Source organism: Sitophilus oryzae, unplaced genomic scaffold (assembly GCF_002938485.1).
Source record: "Sitophilus oryzae breed Bouriz unplaced genomic scaffold, Soryzae_2.0 scaffold_1389_pilon_pilon, whole genome shotgun sequence".
In the NCBI taxonomy this organism is placed as follows: Eukaryota; Metazoa; Arthropoda; class Insecta; order Coleoptera; family Curculionidae; genus Sitophilus; species Sitophilus oryzae.
Window position 1 is genome coordinate 526,841 of NW_022146047.1, and position 19,657 is coordinate 546,497.

The 19,657-nt window shown below is 33.0% G+C and overlaps 4 protein-coding genes across 7 annotated transcripts in view; 1 reads left to right on the forward strand and 3 right to left on the reverse strand.

The window, feature by feature from the left end:
- The window catches only part of LOC115875498 (beta-alanine transporter), a 934,216-nt gene that overhangs the window by 459,526 nt on the left and 455,033 nt on the right, over positions 1-19,657 (forward strand). The window lies entirely within an intron of this gene.
- On the reverse strand, positions 1,917-2,950 carry LOC115875506 (calphotin-like). Its single transcript, XM_030890981.1, has 2 exons — positions 2,829-2,950; positions 1,917-2,600 (listed from the first exon to the last, which is right to left on the reverse strand). The coding sequence occupies exons 1-2, from the start codon at positions 2,887-2,889 to the stop codon at positions 1,972-1,974; spliced, it is 690 nt and encodes a 229-aa protein (XP_030746841.1). The 5' UTR covers positions 2,890-2,950; the 3' UTR covers positions 1,917-1,971.
- Positions 9,170-10,610, reverse strand: LOC115875503 (calphotin-like). Of its 2 annotated transcripts, XM_030890978.1 has the most exons (3): positions 10,497-10,610; positions 9,568-10,004; positions 9,170-9,537 (listed from the first exon to the last, which is right to left on the reverse strand). In XM_030890978.1, exons 1-3 carry the CDS (start codon positions 10,555-10,557, stop codon positions 9,223-9,225), a joined length of 813 nt encoding a protein of 270 aa, XP_030746838.1. In that variant the 5' UTR covers positions 10,558-10,610; the 3' UTR covers positions 9,170-9,222. The 2 variants fall into 2 exon arrangements, with proteins under 2 accessions (XP_030746838.1, XP_030746837.1); XM_030890977.1 differs by having other exon boundaries at positions 9,170-10,004.
- Positions 15,249-18,547, reverse strand: LOC115875505 (skin secretory protein xP2-like). Of its 2 annotated transcripts, XM_030890980.1 has the most exons (3): positions 18,408-18,547; positions 15,689-15,961; positions 15,249-15,646 (listed from the first exon to the last, which is right to left on the reverse strand). In XM_030890980.1, exons 1-3 carry the CDS (start codon positions 18,466-18,468, stop codon positions 15,297-15,299), a joined length of 684 nt encoding a protein of 227 aa, XP_030746840.1. In that variant the 5' UTR covers positions 18,469-18,547; the 3' UTR covers positions 15,249-15,296. The 2 variants fall into 2 exon arrangements, with proteins under 2 accessions (XP_030746840.1, XP_030746839.1); XM_030890979.1 differs by having other exon boundaries at positions 15,249-15,961.

Sequence of the window (19,657 nt, forward strand, 5' to 3'; positions counted from 1 at the left end):
GCCACGACATCAGGAAAAAAAACTTTTTATTTTTTTTAATTAAATGAAAAAAAATCCAGCGACGACAGTTTTTAGAAGAGCCAATTAGCTATATTTTAGTAAAAAAATCAACTTTCTAGAGCAAGTCGTTACTTCAGTAGAGACGACACAGATAAACATTAGCATTTTATATATGTAGATCTTAATACCGAATAGTTAATAACTATAACATTTTTATGTAATGCAATTCATCTTTAGACGCATTTTTCTCGGAAGTAATAAAAAGTAAGTTAGTGACTTTTGGCAGCAATGGGACGATATCATCAATAAGGGGTCCAAAGCCTACTAGTTAAAAGGGGCAAACTTTAAAAAATTCTGTAATTCGAAGGGGATTATAACAAAATATCAAGTGTGCTATATTTTTGGAAAGGTAATTTTAAATTCTTTTCAGTTAATTAAAAATATAGAGGGTGTCCCAAATAAAAAATCAATTTTTCTGTCGATAACTCTTAAATTATTAATTTTAAAAAAATTATACTTAAACCATTAAATTCTACGTAAAAAGGTGTTTTAGAAATGTTTTCATAGAAATACAAAATTATCCATAGCAAAAAAGTTACAGCGATTTGTTAAAAATGCACATTTTTGAAAAACACCCCGTAACTCCGAAACGGTAACAGATATTGATGTGCTGTTTTCACCATCATGTTTTTGATGAAAATTGAGCTCCAGACACCGATATTAGTTTTCGTCTATCTCCTATAGAAAAGGGTGTTTCCATTTAAAAGCGTCGAATTTGACCCACCCTGTACATACATCAGTTTAAGTGTCTCACTCAATTTACAATTTTACTGTTTATGGGGGTTTCTGTTTAAAAAAATCAAGATGGAGTCGTATCTCTCAAAATTGACGTTTAAAAAAAAATATGCAGAAAATCTAAATCCACTATATATCGAAAACAGTAAATGTAAAGTATACTATAGATATTTTTGAAACTAGCTAAACATTGTCTACTGGATGATTTTAAAATATGTAGGGGTTTCCTTTTAAAAAAATCAAGATGGCGTCGTATCTCCCAAAATTGACGTCTTAAAAAAACTGTGCAGAAAATAGCCAACCTCGCGTAATTATACATTAAAATATCTTTTCCTATATTAAAATAGGAAACAAGAAAGTTTTAAATTGGGTGAGACGCTTAAAATGAGTCTAGTATTCAGGTCACAGTTTCTACTAGGCCAGTAGGTACTGCTGCGCAAAACAGAACATGGAGAAACACAACAAAAGCGTTTACTTCATAATGAGAGCATCTGTGAATCGGAGCATAGAATCAATCCAATACCATCTATTAAAGAAATTTAATATATCTGTAATATATTTTTATTTCGATTTAAAATGGTTTTGCTTTATTCATTTTGGCATAAATAGGGACTTAATAGGGGCATAAATGGTCCTGTAAATGGTCCTGTAAATGTTTTTCTTTTCTAATATACAAATTATGCCAAATGAAGTCACTCACTACCTAATATTACAATTATAGGTTTAAAAATAACATTAGTAATTAGGAAATAACTTCAAAATTGAACTAAATTTGTTTTTCTCAAAACTATATTTTGTGACGTAATATAGTTTGCTTCTGGGGTACAGATATGTATTGCTATTTTTATTAATATCCAACAGGACTGGACACTTTTAATATTTTATTGTTATGATTAATGAACTTTATCTAATGGTTATTAATATTTAATGAACTCTAAAACCTGTCATTATTCCACTCCATAACTAATTTTACTTAATAATATAACAATTATTAACTTTTTACATTCAGCATTGACGATGAAGCCTATGAGCCAATAAATAAATATTTGGCACTGAAGTGAAGAAACAAAATATTTTTTAGTAAAAAAAACGGATGGACGCAGTATCAATAAAAAAATCAGTTATTATAAATTAATCCACTTTATTATGTATATTTGTCATGTAAATTATATTTTATTACCAATGTTCTCTTCTGGCAGCCGCTATTTTTGATGCTTGTTTCAAAGCTGTATTGCTCTGTCCCCAAAGTCTACTTTCACCTTGGATATCTTCAGCAATGTAGTGAGATGGGGCAATGGCAATAGGGGCTGCTACGGCAATAGGGGCTGCGGCAATAGGCGTTGCGGCAATTGGAGCTGCGGCATATGGAGTTGCGGCAATAGGCGCTGCGGCAATAGGAGCAGCGGCAATTGGAGCTGCGGCAATTGGAGCTGCGGCAATTGGAGCTGCGGCAATTGGAGCTGCGGCAATTGGAGCTGCGGCATAAGGAGCTGCTGCATAAGGAGCTGCGGCATAAGGAGCTGCGGCATAGGGAGCTGATGCTGGAGCTGCGGCAAAGAGACCCGAAAAAGCACCCTCGTATTTTAGGTCGTCATATCCCGCACCATCATATCCATAAGAAGCTTCGAAAAAAGGAGATGCAGCTAATGGAGCAGCGGCAATGGAAGCTGCTGCTAAAGGTGCAGCCCCATCATATGCTAAACCGTCATATCCTAGGCCATCATATCCTAAACCGTCATTTAAACCATCGAATCCATATTCTGCTCCATAATTTCCGGGTCCGAGTAGTGCGAGGGCTGATGTTGCTATGGATCGAAGTACGTTTACAGAATTAAAAAAGTACTGAAGAAAATATTACTCGAAACACTGTAATTGTATAAGTTAGAAAAGAATAACGGGAAGGAATTTGTACATAACTGTTTTCTTTGCTGAAATGACGATGAAAAATGAAACATCTTCTAATAAACAGATGCTTTAACTATATTATTTCAAGAAAAAAATAATTTCAAGAAAAAAATAAAAAAAAACCTTACCATAAGTTAAGCTGGCGACCAAAAAGGCACAGAGCAAGACTGAATAGGATTGTTGATTCATGTTTCCCAGTTACCGCAGCTTGTGATGTCTTACCAAGAAAATCTTGACTCTTTTATACTAAAAAAAATGACACAACTTATTTTTAAACCTGCTTTATCTTATTTTCATAATACTCAATTTGGCAATTAATATGTTAGGTAACATTAAATTTATACAATTTTTAAAGTAATTTATTTCAGACGTGATTTTACAGATTTTAATAATAAATATTATACTCAAACTTATTTTGGTTTATATTTTTTATATTTTTTTTAATATTTTATTTAGCTTTATATTGACTGAAAAACAGTAGTTCTAATAACATTTTAAAGGATTTATGTAATATGCTTCGAAAATATTAGATATTTAAGGGTGAACTTTTTTAGCCGAAATCACTTATAAGAAAAACAACAAAATGTCCAGTATATAGAAGAATTTCTATGCGGAAATACACCATTCCCTTTTTTCGACTTTAAAATAACTGAAATCAGATACGTGAAAACATGTTTCTGCTTTGCATTACTTTCTAAACCATTTTCTAATCACAAACACAGACAATTTTCTTGGTATGAATTTAACCTAGTATATAGATACTGTCATACTGTAATTTAGACATCAATATCATAGGTACCGAGAAAAGGATAAAATTTCATCCTCAAAAGCAACAAACAACAATTAAATAGTCAAACTACATTTATTTTTTTTTATAAATTTTTATAAATTTCAAAAACATTTTATAACAGATAGTTGCGACATCTTATTACGTCTAACTACACCTTTAAATAATTTTCAAAAAATACTGTTGCTTCGTTTTAATTGTTGGTTCCTGTAACAGATGGCAGTGCCAGTATAACAAAATTATTTTCGTAATTAATTTGAATTAAAAACTTAACTACATTTTTTACTAACTGCAAATAAGTTATACTATTATAATAATTTATACCAAAAACTGAAGACAATATTCAATAAATTACATATAACTTTTTTTTCATATAATACAACATGAATTATTTATTTTTTGTTGATGTAATGCTCTTCTATAGATGTGCAGTAGATAATCGGCCATCTTCAGAGATTTAGCAAATTAAAACACTAATTCGCCATAATATAAATATATACAGGGTGTTCCACTGAAAATTTACAATGGCTATAATTTTTAAACCAAAAAAGATATCAAAAAAATAAAAAAAAATCCGTTTCTATAATATCGAGAGGGAATACATACGACGTGTTTTTTGAACCACCCCGACCTACCCCTTAGGCGGCACCCCTACTCACTTGAAAATGTTAAATGGCAACGCCCCACTTGTGACACCTTTTTGGAAAGCCCATGAAAAATGCTAAACGTTGATCATAAAGTTTTTAGGGTGAAATTGAAAAACTACCCCTTACACGAAAAATTCGGTGGACATTAATGAAAAAACTGGTTTTTCAGCATAAGTTACAAATTGGGACCCAGCTAAATGAGGCAAATGAGGTATTTTTCAAAACACCCGGACCCATCCCTAGGTGCCACCCCCTCACTTCTAATCTCATCAATGTCATTTTGAAACCATTGCCATTTTGAAGATAAAAATAAAAAAAATTAGATAATAAAAAAGGCAACACAAAGATGTTTTAATAATCGTTGAGGCTAATTTTGCAATAACGCAAATTATTCTTTATCATCTATTTTTTTTACTTTCAACAAACAGGAATCTTAAAACGGCATATCTTTGCGTTTTTGCACTGTCTTCTATCGATTTTCAATCGTTTGCAAATTTGGTAGTACTTTAAACCTTTATTTGATTCACTTATTTGAAAGAAAAATAGTTTATACTGTGGAAGAAAAAATTCAAATAGTTTTTCTTTATGGTGCTGAAGGTATGTGCTATTTGAGAACGGCCCGTGCTTCCAATGAGTGAAATCCGTACAAAAACCTAAGTCACGTTTATGTTAGAGATTTGATTCTAAAGTTTCAAGAAACTGGATCGGTTAAAAATAAAAAAAGGATAGGGCCAAGGGTACTGAATGAAGAAATGCCGATGGAAGTTATTGGTCAGGTATCGGTCAATACGGAAGCATCAACACGCCAGTTGGCATCAATCACAGGTATACCTCGAACATCTGTCAGAAGAGTATTGAAAATGCACAAATTCCATCCCTACAAAATGCAGATTCTGCAGGAACTTGGCGACGACGATCCAGATAGAAGGATTCAGTTCTGTGAGCTAATGACGGATGAAATTCAAAGGGAACCTTCACTCACTTAAAATATTTGTTTTAGCGATTAGTGCTCATTTTTTTTAAACGGAAATGTGAATAAGCAGAACTGCAAACACTGGAGTGATGAGAATCCGCATATTGTTGTTGGACACATCCAACATCCCCAAAAGTTCAATATTTGGTGCGGAATACTAGGCGATAAAATTATAGGTCCATTTTTCATCGACGGAAATTTCGGGTCGAATCGAGTAGCCGACTCTCCAATCGAGTGGAGACTTTCCAAAAAGTGAGAGAAGAATTTGAAAATCGTTTGTATTTTGTATAGAACAAAACGGCTGTCATTTTGAGCAATTGTTAAAATAAATTATCATTTTAAATTTCTTTCAAATTGTCACACCTATATTTCTTATCACTACTTACCAGTAATTAAGTTGAAGTCTGTATGACCATCGTTTAGCAATTTCAATTAACTTTTCAAAGAAGTGTCACAAGTGGGCTATCGATATCTTGAGATTAGAAGTGAGGGGGTAGCACCTAGGGGTGGGTCGGGTGGTTTGAAAAATACCTCATTTGCCTCATTTAGCTAGGTCCCAATTTGTAACTTATGCTGAAAAAATCACTTTTTTCATTAATGTCCACCTAATTTTTCGTGTAAGGGGTTGTTTTTCAATTTCACCCTAAAAACTTTATGATCATCGTTTAGCATTTTTCCTTGGCTTCCCAAAAAGGCGCCACAAGTTGGGTGTAGCCATTTAAGATTTTCAAGTGAGTAGGGGTGCCGCCTTAGGGGTAGGTCGGGGTGGTTCAAAAAATACGTTATATGTATTCCCCCTCGAAAAATTCCTTTTAGACCACGGGATAACTCTCTATCAAACGGTATCGAAAAATATTTAGACGTATCTTTCTCCACTTGAAAAGTCGAATTTTCAGAAATCATTAACCTATACCTACGTTCTCTAATTAATTTATCAACTAATGAAGGAGAATATCCATTACACTCAGCTACATTCCTAATGTAATCTCTTTCTATTTCATATCTTTCGTTGGAAAGTGGGAAACTAAGTAATCTATGAATCTAATCCCACTTTCCAACGAAAGATATCAAATAGAAAGACATTACATTAGGAATGTAGCTGAGTATAATGGATATTCTCCTTCACTAGTTGATAAATTAATTAGAAAACGTAGGTATAGGTTAATGATTTCTGAAAATTCGACTTTTCAAGTGGAGAAAGATACGTCTAAATATTTTTCGATACCGTTTGATAGAGAGTTATCCCGTGGTCTAAAAGGAATTTTTAAGAATATCAATTATAAACTTGTGTATAGTGCTAATAATAAATTACAACAATTATTAGGTAATCCAAAGGAGGTAACACCTCCACTGGAAAGGTCGGGTATTTATGAAATTTCTTGTAAAGATTGTAATCAGAAATATGTTGGGCAAACTAGAAGATCAATATTAACTAGATTTAAAGAACATTTAGCTCAGATAAGATATGGTAGACCGGATAAATCTTGCGTTGCCGAACATATTGTTGATAAAGAACATTGTATAGATCTTAATAATTTAAAATTAATTAAACAAGTCTCAAATTACAGGCAATTAGATGCATATGAAAGCATCAGAATTAATAAATGTAAAGATGGTATGAACAGAGACAACGGCCCAATTCCTTCAAGTTCTTTGTTCCTACTACTCTAGTGGCGGAAATCTAACTGTTACGCTCAGTGGGCTCTGACTCGGTTGGCTAGATTTTGCCACGCCCACTCGGTGTCCACGGAGCGAGTATATAAACGCTCAACTTGTAGATTGTACTTTAGTTTATAATCATTTGCTGATGATGCTAACATGGTTAGCGAAACGCGCGTCCAGTGTGAAAGTAAAAGTGTTTTGGTGTATTGTGGTGATTTAGTGTTTTTATTTTGCTGTGTAACACCAAAGGTTCCAACCCTCAACTGTAATATTCTTGTTTTCTAAAATATTTTGATTAAAAGAAAATTTATAAAAGCGCACAACGCTGTGCCGGTCAAGCATCTGTAGCTCCTACAATAAAACACTTGAAAATTTTGTTTAAGTGAAAACCTAAAGTATGTATGAGGATGTATTTCTGGAAAATATTTTAACTTCTATAGGGTGGCTCAAAAAAGTAGGAGTGGATCTGGATAATTTTTTTTAAATGGAACACCCTGTATATTATTGCATTTTTGGGTTCCTTTCAGATCATTTTACATAATCCTAGACATGAGTACATATATTTCGATAGTTTCAGAGATATTAAAAATAAATCAAAAATATATATTTTTCAACCCTGCTTAAAAAAATATTAAAAATACAAGAACTGTTCTGAAATCAAAACTATATTAGATATTTACTTTAGATGGTCTGTTCTTACTTGGCTATAAATATGGTAATCGTAAATCATACAGGATGTTCAATATTTTACGCCAAACTTTCAAAAATATAAAATAATTTTTCTTGGTTTTTTTAAATGGAACACCCTGTATATTATTTTTTTATTCGATGGAGAATTAAAAAATAAAAATTTTTTGTATTTAAAGAATTTCAAAATTTTTAATAGTTTTCCGGATACACAGTATTATTTCATATGGCGCTTTCAATGGTAAAATACGAGAGAAAAATCATTGGGTGGCTTTGCAAGCAATATCTGCGAAACCGTTAAAAATTTTGAAATACTCTAAATGCAAAAAATGTTTATTTTTTAATTTTCCATCTATTGAAAAAATAATATACAGGGTGTTCCGTTTAAAAAACAAAGAAAAATTATTTTATATTTTAGAAAGTTTGGCGTAGAATTTTAAACATCCTGTATGATTTACGATTTCCATATTTATAGCAAAGTAAGTACAGACCATCAAAAGTAAATATCTAACATATTTTTGATTTCAGGACAGTTCTTGTATTATTAATTATTTTTTTAAGAAAGGCTGAAAAATATATAATTTTTATTTATTTATTAATATCTCTGAAATTATCGAAATATATTTACTCATGTTTTAGGATTATGTAAAGTGATCTGAAAAGAACCCAAAAAATACAATAATATACAGGGTGTTCCATTTAAAAAAATCATCCCGATCCACTCACACTTTTTTGAGCCACTTTATAAAAGTCAAAATATTTTCCTGAAATACATCCTAGTACATACTTTAGGTTTGCACTTAAACAAAATTCCCAAGTTTTTTATTTTATGAGCTACAGATGCCCGACGCACTATTGCCGGACCCTGTAGATAATTTGATTTCTTACTGAATTTAGTATATTTTGTCCCATTTTAAAACGGCACAAATGTTGCGTTTATTAATCTTCTGATATAGTTGTATTAATGCTGCTGGTAGGAACTTTGCTAGTTGCTAGGTTATTGTTTTATTATTAGATAAGCTCTATTTACAAATTGACGTTTCTAGTAAAAGGAGTTCAGTTTTTTTGTCAAAAAAACGCCTTTCGCACGAATTTAGTTTACGTTCGAGTATATTTCCATTAAAATGGAGGAAATAGTAAAAAAATCTGAAGAAGTACGACAGCGTTACTTCCACCTAAAAGTGAATCCATTTACCGAAAGGAATATAAAATATATCTTCAGTGTCTTGAGCAGAAAAATATTCTAGCAGGGGATGTCGATAAAACTGGTCTCTTGTAAGTTTATTATATGTGACATTAATCATGTAAATAAATTATTAGAATATTTACTCAAAATCTTTATTGTATTTTATGGTTGTTACCTACAAAAGGTAGAGTAAATTATGCACCTTAATTCCCGTTAATAATGTCCCAAGAGAGTTATGACTCTGTTTATGGTTAGCGCTACCAAAACTATATAAGCTTTTATATTAATTCAATAGTAAATGAAGTATTTATTACCTAGTTTTAGCGTTAAAGACATTCCAATAAAAATAATACTGGAGAAAGCAGTTTAAAATAGTTTTTGTGTATACGAGTATAGCATTGCTATTCTTTACTAACAATATTACTAAATTTAGTATAACTCTACTGATGACTAATGTAACTCTCCAAATTTTAACTGCATGCTAATAGATATAAACTTAACTTTATTAGGAATATTAAAAACTCGGGTTTATAATAGATTGAGCAAGTTTATTTTATATTATCGTTACACATTTTTCATTTTAAAAATTGTCTCTTCTGGAAGCCAAATAGTTTGATACTTTTTTCAAAGCAGTATTGGTCTGTCCCGAAAGACTCGATTCACCGTGGATTGCCTCGTCGATGTAGTGAGATGGAGCTGCTGCTATAGCCACTGGAGCAGGAGCAGGAGCTAGAGCAACAGGTGCTGCGGCGATTGGAGCAGCTGCAATTGGGGCTGCGGCAAGAGGAGCAGCGGCATAGGGAGCTGCGGCATAGGGAGCTGCAGCATAGGGAGTTGCGGCGTAGGGAGCTGCGGCAAGGGGAGCTGCAGCTAGAGGAGCTGCGGCATAGGGAGCAGCGGCAAGAGGAGCTGCGGCATAGGGAGCTGCAGCGAAAGGAGCTTTGTATCCATAGCCAAAACCATCATATCCGAAGTCATCATATCCTAAACCATCATATCCAAAATCATAAGGAGCAGCAGCAAAAGGTGCAGCGGCAAGAGGGGCAGCGGCGTAGGGAGCAGCGGCAATAGGAGCTGCGTCAATAGGAGCTGCGGCAAGAGGAGCAGCGGCAAGAGGAGCTGCGGCAAAAGGAGCTGCGGCAAGAGGAGCAGCGGCAAGAGGAGCTGCGGCGAGAGGAGCTACGGCGAGAGGAGCTGCGGCAAGAGGAGCAGCAGCAAGAGGAGCAGCAGCAAGAGGAGCAGAGGCAATTGGAGCTGCAGCGTATTCTAATCCATCATATCCCACACCATCATATCCTAAACCGTCATAACCGTAACCTGCAGCATAATTTCCGGCTCCCAGAAGTGAATGAGCTAATGTCTCTGAGAAACGATAAAGAAATATGTTAATATTGATAGATTTATTTACCTATTGGTGAAATAAACTTAATTTACATGTGGAGGGCTAAAAATCGTTAATTGAGATTTTAGTTATAGATTCCTAAAATTATAAGTGGCTTGTATATTAGATAGTGGCTGAAATAACTTACAATATTTTTCTTTGTGGTTGGAAATTTTGCTAAATTTAAACAGAAAGTGGTTAGAGTAAATAACAAAAACAGGTAAAAAAATATTTGGAAAAAGTAAGATTATTTAAGTATTCGATAGTTATATTTTCTTATATTTATATTTGAAAAAAAGCGTGAAAATGACGATTATAGAGAAATTACAATTTCTTTTGTATTTCCCAAAATTAGAAAATAAATAATGTACATCGTACATACAAAGTTAGCCTAAGTTAGTACATGCTATGCTGTTACTATTATATTAAAGCATTAATAAACATAATAATAATAAATTTAAAAGAAATCTTACCAAAAGTTAGGCTGGTGGCCAAAAGGGCACAGAATAAGAGTGAAACGGATTGTTGAACCATTTTTGTCTATTGCTCAGGCTGCTTCTGATGCCTTTCCAACAAAAATTCAACGTTTTTATACTAAGCAAATTCATAAACGTCAATCTAAACATGCCCTATCTTATTCTGGTAATTCTATTTTTGTATAATTAAAATGTAACGGTAATATAATAAATTATAATCTTAAATTTAACGGTAATTTATATGATATACGTGATATTGCTGTAGATCGCATCATAACATATATTTAACTGAACAATTTTGATTTTAAAAATATTTCTTGTCATTTTTTTAACGAATTTGGTAAAAATTATTGTTTTTCTATTTAGTAGCATCTTTTATTTTGTTGTTCCACAGATTTAGCTGTTCAGTTACAATTCTCCCTTGCTTTATTCTGTTCTTAATATTTTAAGTACTGAAGCCATCGCTAGGGATGACCGAGCCAAGGTATTTGTATTATTTCACAACGTTAACTACCTTTTTGTATCTGAAGTTTCGTTTGTAAGTTTCCAACTACAATATATTCAGTTTTGTCAGTGTTTATGGTTAGGCCCCATTTGTGTAATCTTCATCTATGTGCTTAAAGTCGTCATCTTCAGCTAATTGGAAATCAGCGAAATTCAGAGTAAATAGTTTACTTAAAAATGTCTATATCTCTGTAGCGGGTTCATCTCTTCAAAAAAGTCGTAGGGGTATTTCGCCGCTATAAAAACATTTGACTACCTTAATATTAATCTTACTGACATTATTCCCTCTCAGAGGGGGCCATAATTTGTTAGGAGGAATACTGTAATACGGTTTTCTTAAGTCTATGAAGACAAGGTACGTCTGAAGGTTTCTAGCTATTCGTTTCTCTGGCACAAATTTAGTTTAGAAATTTCTAGCTCTCGACTTAGCACAAATGTATTAACTGTAGATGAGCGGCCTGTACAAAGACCACTTTGTTCCTCGACCTTTTCGGCTTCTTTTTCGGTACTGTTTTTTTTATTATTTCCCTATAAGCAAACTAGAAAAATTTTGCAGAAAGTGTAAGACATATGAGACAACTGATACAGCTGTCTATTGACCGTTTTCAGTGAAGACAGACAATATAACAGTTTTCAGATGCTTTGTTCAATAAAATCAGTATGTAGAAGATAGCGTATGATCGAAAAAAGAAACAACAGCGTCAGCGAAATGATGTCCGCTGTCATTTAATATGTAAAATTATGTAGGAAATGTCATCGATGTTCATTTCCAAGCCAACTGGATGTCGGTTTTTTTCAATCATACGGTAACTTTTTATAGTTAATTTTTTTTCCACAACAAAAGAACAATTAATGTACTGGGTCAATCATAAATAAGTGCCAATATTTTCATAGCTGGTAGATCTCGATAAAACAAACATATCCTCCATATCCATATTCATATACTCGGCTTTACGACGAAAAGGCGTATCTCGATTTTTGGAAATTTTTATATATCAACGTCATGTTGTAATGTTCAATGGTTTATTTTTTAGTATGGCAAATTAGCGCGTCTCAATATTATAGATATCCTTTTCATTTTATATTCATTTAAAATTCCCATCTCAAATACTTTTTTCCATCTCAAATACTGGAATTTAGTAATTCTTATTATTTATTAATTGACTCTCTTGAAAAATAGCAAAAATCGAGATAAGCCTTTTCGCATAAAGCCTTTTTTACCATTTTACCATTTACCTTTTTACCTTCTTCAAATAAGTCTAAAAAAAAGATATCTTACTATTCAACTAAAAATTAAAAAATAATCCAACGTTTTTTCCGAAGAATTTCAAAACTTTTTTTTCGCCTAATATAGTCTGTCCAACGACAAGATCCTTGACAGTGATAGATGTGTTTGTCATTTTATTTTCAAAGTAGTTTATTTTATTTCACAAAGAAATAAGTTGGTAGAATTGGAACGCATAGCAAAAAATGAATATATTTAAAATTTGACTGACAAATGACTTTAAAATATTGTGAAAAAACTGTATAAAATTGAAAAAATCTAATCGAGTTATTTTATTAAAAACAATTACAGTATGTGTTAATACAAAACAAGCAAGGGTGTATTATAAAAAAAAAACACCATATACCAAAAAAAGATATAAAAAAGATTTCTTGCTTTCAAGCCGTGTTTCAAGCTCAAGCAACTTCCTGCATTTATTGTTACATTTATTAATATAATTATTCAATATGATTATTATTTACTTATCGTGTACTGCTATTATACAGATACTCCAGTTTTTGGTATCAGATACTAGATAGTATACAAACTTTATTTGTGGCTAATACAACTCTCTGGCCATAATCTCTGGCAAACTGTCTCTGAGCACCGAATATTAACTGTTAACTATGGTCTGGGTCAACACTTAATTTCCTCCGAGTTTTCCTCCACTTAATTTAAAAAAAAACACGAAACACACATAATAACACAATCCAAAATGCAAAATATTTATCATTTCTATTTGACATAATTTGACACAAAATTATAACCTATAATTTAGCAAGAGTTTGACAACTCTCAAAAATCTTAAGTCGAGTTCATACGCATCGGCGTCCGTTTGTCGTTCATCGTTCTGTTAAGCCAATAATATTGAAATATGATCTGTCATTTTTGAAATCAACCAATAAAACTGGTTAAAAACAACAAGAGATGACGCATGACGGATTTATATATAAACCCATCCATAGTTAACTTAAAAAATATTAGAAACGTTTTTTAGTTAAAGAAATAGAGACATGGACGTCATCTGTTTTTTTTCTTTTCTGTCATCGTCTGTCGAAATCTTACCTCAGAAAAAAAACAGAATATAGACGTGTTTCGGGGGTCAAAATATACTGCCCTTTAAAATATTTGCACTTATTTAAGACCACCCTGTATAAGATAATTTTATTTAATAAAAGGAAGTTAATACACAAAAAATAGTACTGAGGGGCTATATTGATGATTTTTAATTAATTAATACAATTTATTTGATACAATAATCTGGTAATCACATATAAATAAAAGTAATCTAGTGAGTATATTTCCTTCTCAAAATGTGCTCTTGGAATGATTCATTTATTTGTTTCGATTAACCAAAAGTTACAAGAGCGCGCAGGCATGAAACATTGTGAAAATAGCAAAAAACAAAACTTAAGACTTAATATAAAACACAAATAAATACACTTAAATAAGGAAGACAAAGGAGAATAACACTTGACAACAAAAAATATAAAATGTATGAATCGAACATTATTGTACAGTTCAAATAAATAGTCTTTCTAACCGCACTATATGAGTAGCCAGCAACTAACTCAAAAGCCCACATCACATTACAATTACTACAAACAAAAAACAGGCTCACTACAAAGTGAGATATGCGAATCGGAAAAGGAAATCCGTCAAGCTATAGTACGCCTCTTTGGTTAAATAATCTTTTAGTATAGTTCTTATCTTTGCATGAGACATGGCCTGCTACTCTTCAGGGAAACTATTAATTATTTTTATAATCGAAAACTCAGCATTCTTTTGTATATAAGTAAAATTGTAGTTCCTAGGATTATATTTATTTCTGGTATCATACTCGTGATCACTAACAAAGCCTGCAAAGAGATCTCTATTACTGATCAGAAACATATAGGCATCGTAAACATACATACCTCTCAGCGTCAATATACCCTTCTCTACAAAAACACTCTTACAGCTTTCTAAACGGCACATCCGAAATATATTTCGAATACATTTTTTTGTAGCAGAAATATTCTACCTATATCAGTATAATTTCCCCAAATTACCAAGCCATATCTCATCTTAGATTGCACAAAAGCATAATAAGCAGTCAATGCAGCTTCTTCGCCTACCTTCTCCGAGACAATCCTCATAGCAAAGCTATGTAAAAGGCCTAATGGTAATCCTGCAACAGTCTAAGACACTCGAAGAAGTTTCTCATGACTTATTACCGAGAAAAATCAAAGATTTTTCTTGATTTAAGTAAGTACAATTTTCTGATTGTTACGGGGTTTTTAACAGAACACAGTCTTCTCAGTGAACACGTTAGTAGATGGAAGCGAAGAAATAAGGTCGAGTGCAGATTCTGTGGGGAAATACCAGAACGTCTCATCACTGAGTGTGCCTAGACTGTCGTCGAGATAGAATGGTTGTCAACTTTGGTACGACTGATATCGGTCGGATGGAGAACTACCCTACCCTTTGTAAAACTGTCTGAGATACTGGCTTTGTCAAAGGCCTGAAACTCTATGATGAGTTATAACTCAAGAAGGCGGGACACAATAGATCTGTAAGGTAGCAGTGATTAACCTCCCTCCCATTCATTTTACATTCTAATAAATATAAGTACTACAAGTATTAGTGACTTTTAGTCTTTGTAGAATTATATATGAGGTAGTAAGTCTAGAGATCTATTCTTAAGTGATGTTTGAAATCAAACTGTTCTAAGGACTTTTTGTCTTCCATTTAATAAATATCTTAATAATACTTAAGACACTGTAACTTATGTTTACGACAATTAAAACAAGAGCTACAGTAACTGGATCTATAAGAGTATCTGCAGCTACTTCATTTAATATATTATGTATAAATATATTATTTTAGGTAATATCGATAGTTTTTCTTTGATTTTGGTTTATAGGAAAATATCCGTAGTAATCCAAAATTTACTTCGTATATTATTGAATAAATGGATAATGGATAATAAATATATAAACTCATGGATAAAGCAACTTTATTTAATAGACAATTTACAAAATTTTAGTTTACCAGTGTTCTCTTCTGGAAGCCAAAAGGTTGGAGGCTTTTTGCAAAGCGGTATTAGTCTGTTCCCAAAGTCTAGATTCACCTTGGACTGCCTCATCGATGGTGTGACTTGGAGCTACGACAACGGGGGCAACAGGAACTGGTTCTGGAACGACTGCAACTGGAACTGGAGCTGGAGCTGGAGCGTAGGCAACAGGAGCTGGTGCTAAAGCAACTGGAGCAGGAGCTGGAGCATAGGCAACTGGAGCTGGAGCTGGAGCGTAGGCAACTGGAGCTGGAGCTGGTGCGTAGGCAACAGGAGCTGGAGCTACAGCGACTGGAGCAGGAGCGACAGCAATTTGAGCTGGTGCTGGAGCTGGAGCGTAGGCAACTGGAGCTGGTGCGAGGGCAACTGGAGCTGGAGCTGGAGCGTAGGCAACTGGAGCTGGAGCTAAGGCAACAGGAGCTGCGGCAATAGGAGCTGCGGCAATAGGAGCTGCGGCAATAGGAGCAGCGGCATAAGCACCATCGTATCCATAGTCAAATCCATCATATCCATAAGGAGCTGCGGCATAGGGAGCTGAGGCTAACGGGGCTGCGGCAAGTGGGGCTGCAGCGTAGGGAGCAGCACCATATTCATAGCCATCATAGCCTCCATATGCTCCAAGTGCGTAAGCGAATGTCTCTGAGAAACAAAATGAAAATATGTCAGTACTGATCGAATAATGTTATCGAATAAGCATTTATACGGGGTGAGTTTTAAATAAGTGCAAATCTTTGTAGCGGTAGTATATTTCGATCCCAGAAACAAAAAAAAAAGAAAGAAAATCCAGAAAAAATTTAGCGATTCTCAGCATTTTAGCAAAAAATCATTTTTTGGAAATTTTTAAAGCAAAATAACTCGATTATTTTGGATTTATTTGAAAAACGGTAAAAATTGTTTTTTTTTATCGAGATCTACCAGCAATAATATTATAACTATAATAAACTGCAAGAGAGTGTCGCTATAATTATAATAAAATGTCTAGAATGAAAATTAAATTGTTCTTCCTATGGTAAAATTACGATATTTGGTAGATATTTTATAGAGAAAATCAGTTAGTTTACTTGGACTATGCAGGATCCCAAGTAGCATTTGGACGTTATCTAACATCGGGTATACGTCGCGTTCAATAAACCCGACGTCGGGTACCAACGTCGGTTCGACCGCCTGACGACCCTTATTTGCACCTAATTGGGGAATACAGATTCGGGTCGCCTCGACGTCGGTATCTGACCTAATAGGGAATGTAATCCTACCAATTTCCAACGTCATATTACGTTGGATTTTAGTTACTTAAAATTCGTCGCTAAGCACTTACGTTACGTTTGGTTTCATATTCGCTGCCAAGAATACATAAAAACCTAACCAAACTACCTAATTACAAATCGATTCATAATCACTCCTCGAATATAACTATAAGTGCCTATCTAATTTCATATAATAATTCTGAATCATCAATCCACACATCAGTTTTGTCAACGGAAGTCACTTTTTTATATATCTGATTAAAATACTCCGGAAAACAACGAGCGCCTTCAAAATTAGGTAGATTTATGAAATAAAAATATCTATAAAAAAGTATCTCGCAAAATATTTTTTAAATTTTCTAGCCGGTTTAATCATAAAACTGTACTGTGGTTCCCCCCAAACTCAACCTTATCAATATTATTCTACTAGAAATCGAAATGTGAATATAAATTTTAAAAACAAAAAACGATTTTAAAATGGCTGACAATCTGATACTTGTTAAGAATGGTGGATTTCTGTGTCCGACTTAATATGAACTACCAATATACCTATTCCGACCGGGTCTCCATTAGTCTCCAACATTAGTCGTCTCACACGACCGAAGTCATCAAACCGGACGACCGGCAGTCGTATTATGACGTATATAATTCCAACGTATGCCACATAACCTGACTTTGCGTATCAATTATTTGTGGATTTGTGCAACTATATTTTAGTTTTTGTTTTCTCCTTAAAAAAATGGGCAGCCACTAAGCCTAACCTCACATGTGGGAGGAGGATGGAGTCTGCTGGTTTCCTAAGCTAAAAAATGAAATTAAGATGCACCAGTGTAATGCAGCATCTCTTCCGGATAAAAAGCATTTATGGGTGGAGGCAAGACATCACTACTACTATTGTTATTTTGCAAAAGCCTCGACCTCTTTCTGTAAAATGTAGATGAATGTCTAAATGCCTTTTTAGTGTTTTTCAGGCATAATAAAAAAATTAAGTATGTTTACAAAAACTTTTTATTAGGTTATATTGATGATGTTCATTAGGTCGCAAATGCTACTTAATGGGTTGTATTTACGGACGTAAATAGAGATACGTAAATTAGGTTATAAATACGAACATAAAATACAACAAAATATAATTGGACGTTACTTTAGAGATTATCAGTGAGACGTATCCTATTCGAACAACGGGTAGACGTCGGGCTAGTTCAAGTATATGTACGTCGTGCAAGCCAACGTGGGAACGACGTTGGGAAATTAATAAAAATGGCACGTTGTTAGTTTGTACGTCGACAGATCGTTGGATTTACCGACTCGGATCCAACGACGTCGCTTTTAATAAGAAAGCGACATCACCGGTCGTATCACCAGCACCCGACCTAAATTTGCACAAAGTCTGACGTCGCTTCAGGTCAGATTTAGTTCGAAGTCAGATAGATGCTACTTGGGATGAGTCTTAAATAAGTGCAAATATTTTTAGTAGTAATATAATTCGACACCAGAAACACGATTATGAGATTTTTTTCCCGGTTTTTATTTTGAAAATTTGGAATTTTTTAAAAGAAATTTTTAGAATTTTTTTAGGTTTTAATTAAAAAACATGATTTCTTGATAATATGGCAACATAGGTAATAGATTAAATTTACAAGAAAGAAAACCCAGAGAAGATCCAGTGGTTCTCAAATTTTAAGCAAAAAATATTTTTTTTTGGAAATTGTCAGTCAAATAACTCGGGTTTTATGGACTTGTGAAAGCAAACAGTACAAGACAAATAACAACAGTTAAAATGGGATCTCATAAGCGTTATCAATATATTAATAATAACAATAAGTAAAAAAAAATCTTACCATGGATTTGACTTCCGGCCAAGAGAGCACAGAACAAAATCGAAAAGAGTTTTTGATTCATTTTTGATTTTTTCTTTTTCAGTTGCCTAGCTTCTGATGCCTTTCCTACAGTAGTCTGGCGCTTTTATACTGAATAGTTACATAAAAATCAATTCTAAACGTGCTCAATGATATTTTGATAATACTTTTTTTAGGTGATTAAGGTATTAAGTAACATTTATTTTAATTTTTAATATGCTTTATTTGGGATAGGCGTGATATAACTGTAAATTCTAATTAAACAGGGTCAAACTATTGGATTTTGTTTTAAAAAAATGTTTACCAATCTTTTTAGTATTGTTTTCTTATAATTTATAACTTAATGTTTAAATGGACAAATATATAATATTCTTTTTGGAAGTTAATCCATTCTCTTGATAAGAATAAAAAAATTACATAAACCTATTTAAGGCGCCATCTATAATCAAGCTTTGAAAGTATACGCAGAAACCTCATATTTATTAGTTGATCAATATTATTCTTCCATCGGCTAAAATGATACCTACTATTAGTAAGTTCGGTTTCTGGAATAAAGATCTGGATAATATTAAACCAGCGCCATCTCTTTCGATATTTCCGTTACTAGAGTTTTATCGATCTGGAAAAATAAATGGTTTTTAGATTATTTTCTATTTAATATTTTCTTTTTTCAATTTTATGCTTTTATAAAGTGTATAGGGGTGCATTAAGAAGACATTTTCGAAACTAACTCAGAAAGTTAAGCATTTATTGATTAATTTCACGTAGCTACAGAAAACAAAAAAGATAAGACGTCTATTGAATCTTTTTTATAATTGACAGGTGGACAAGCATTTCTTTGGGATTATTGGGTTCTTTTTTTTATTTTTCTTATTTAATTAATCTGACAAAATAAAAATGTGGGCGAACTTGGACTTTTTTTCATTTTCTAAGTCAGCCGTTTGCTTGATCGTTTGGGTAAATGAATTTCTAGTATAGTATGACTTTTTGTGAAACTTTAGTTTCGGAGATATAAATTTAATCGGACCTTTTAAAAAAAATAATTTTTTTTCAGAAACTATTTGAGACCAGAGTTTACCAAAAATGCTTTTTATAACTACTACTGGGTAAATGGATTTCTAGTATAGTATGACTTTTTTTGAAACTTTAGTTTCGGAGATATAAATTTAATCGGACCTTTTAAAAAAAATATTTTTTTTTCAGAATAGAGAGAGAGAGTTTACCAAAAATGC

What these genes read in the sequence shown, in the direction of transcription:
- LOC115875503 (XM_030890977.1), bottom strand. Translation starts at nt 10,557, where the DNA reads ATGGTTCAACAATCCGTTTCACTCTTATTCTGTGCCCTTTTGGCCACC. An exon ending in GGCCACCAGCCTAACTTTTG is followed by an intron (nt 10,005 to 10,496) that starts GTAAGATTTCTT and finishes ATCGTTTCTCAG; the next exon opens with AGACATTAGCTCATTCACTT.
- LOC115875506 (XM_030890981.1), bottom strand. Translation starts at nt 2,889, where the DNA reads ATGAATCAACAATCCTATTCAGTCTTGCTCTGTGCCTTTTTGGTCGCC. An exon ending in GGTCGCCAGCTTAACTTATG is followed by an intron (nt 2,601 to 2,828) that starts GTAAGGTTTTTT and finishes TTCGATCCATAG; the next exon opens with CAACATCAGCCCTCGCACTA.
- LOC115875505 (XM_030890979.1), bottom strand. Translation starts at nt 18,468, where the DNA reads ATGAATCAAAAACTCTTTTCGATTTTGTTCTGTGCTCTCTTGGCCGGA. An exon ending in GGCCGGAAGTCAAATCCATG is followed by an intron (nt 15,962 to 18,407) that starts GTAAGATTTTTT and finishes TTTGTTTCTCAG; the next exon opens with AGACATTCGCTTACGCACTT.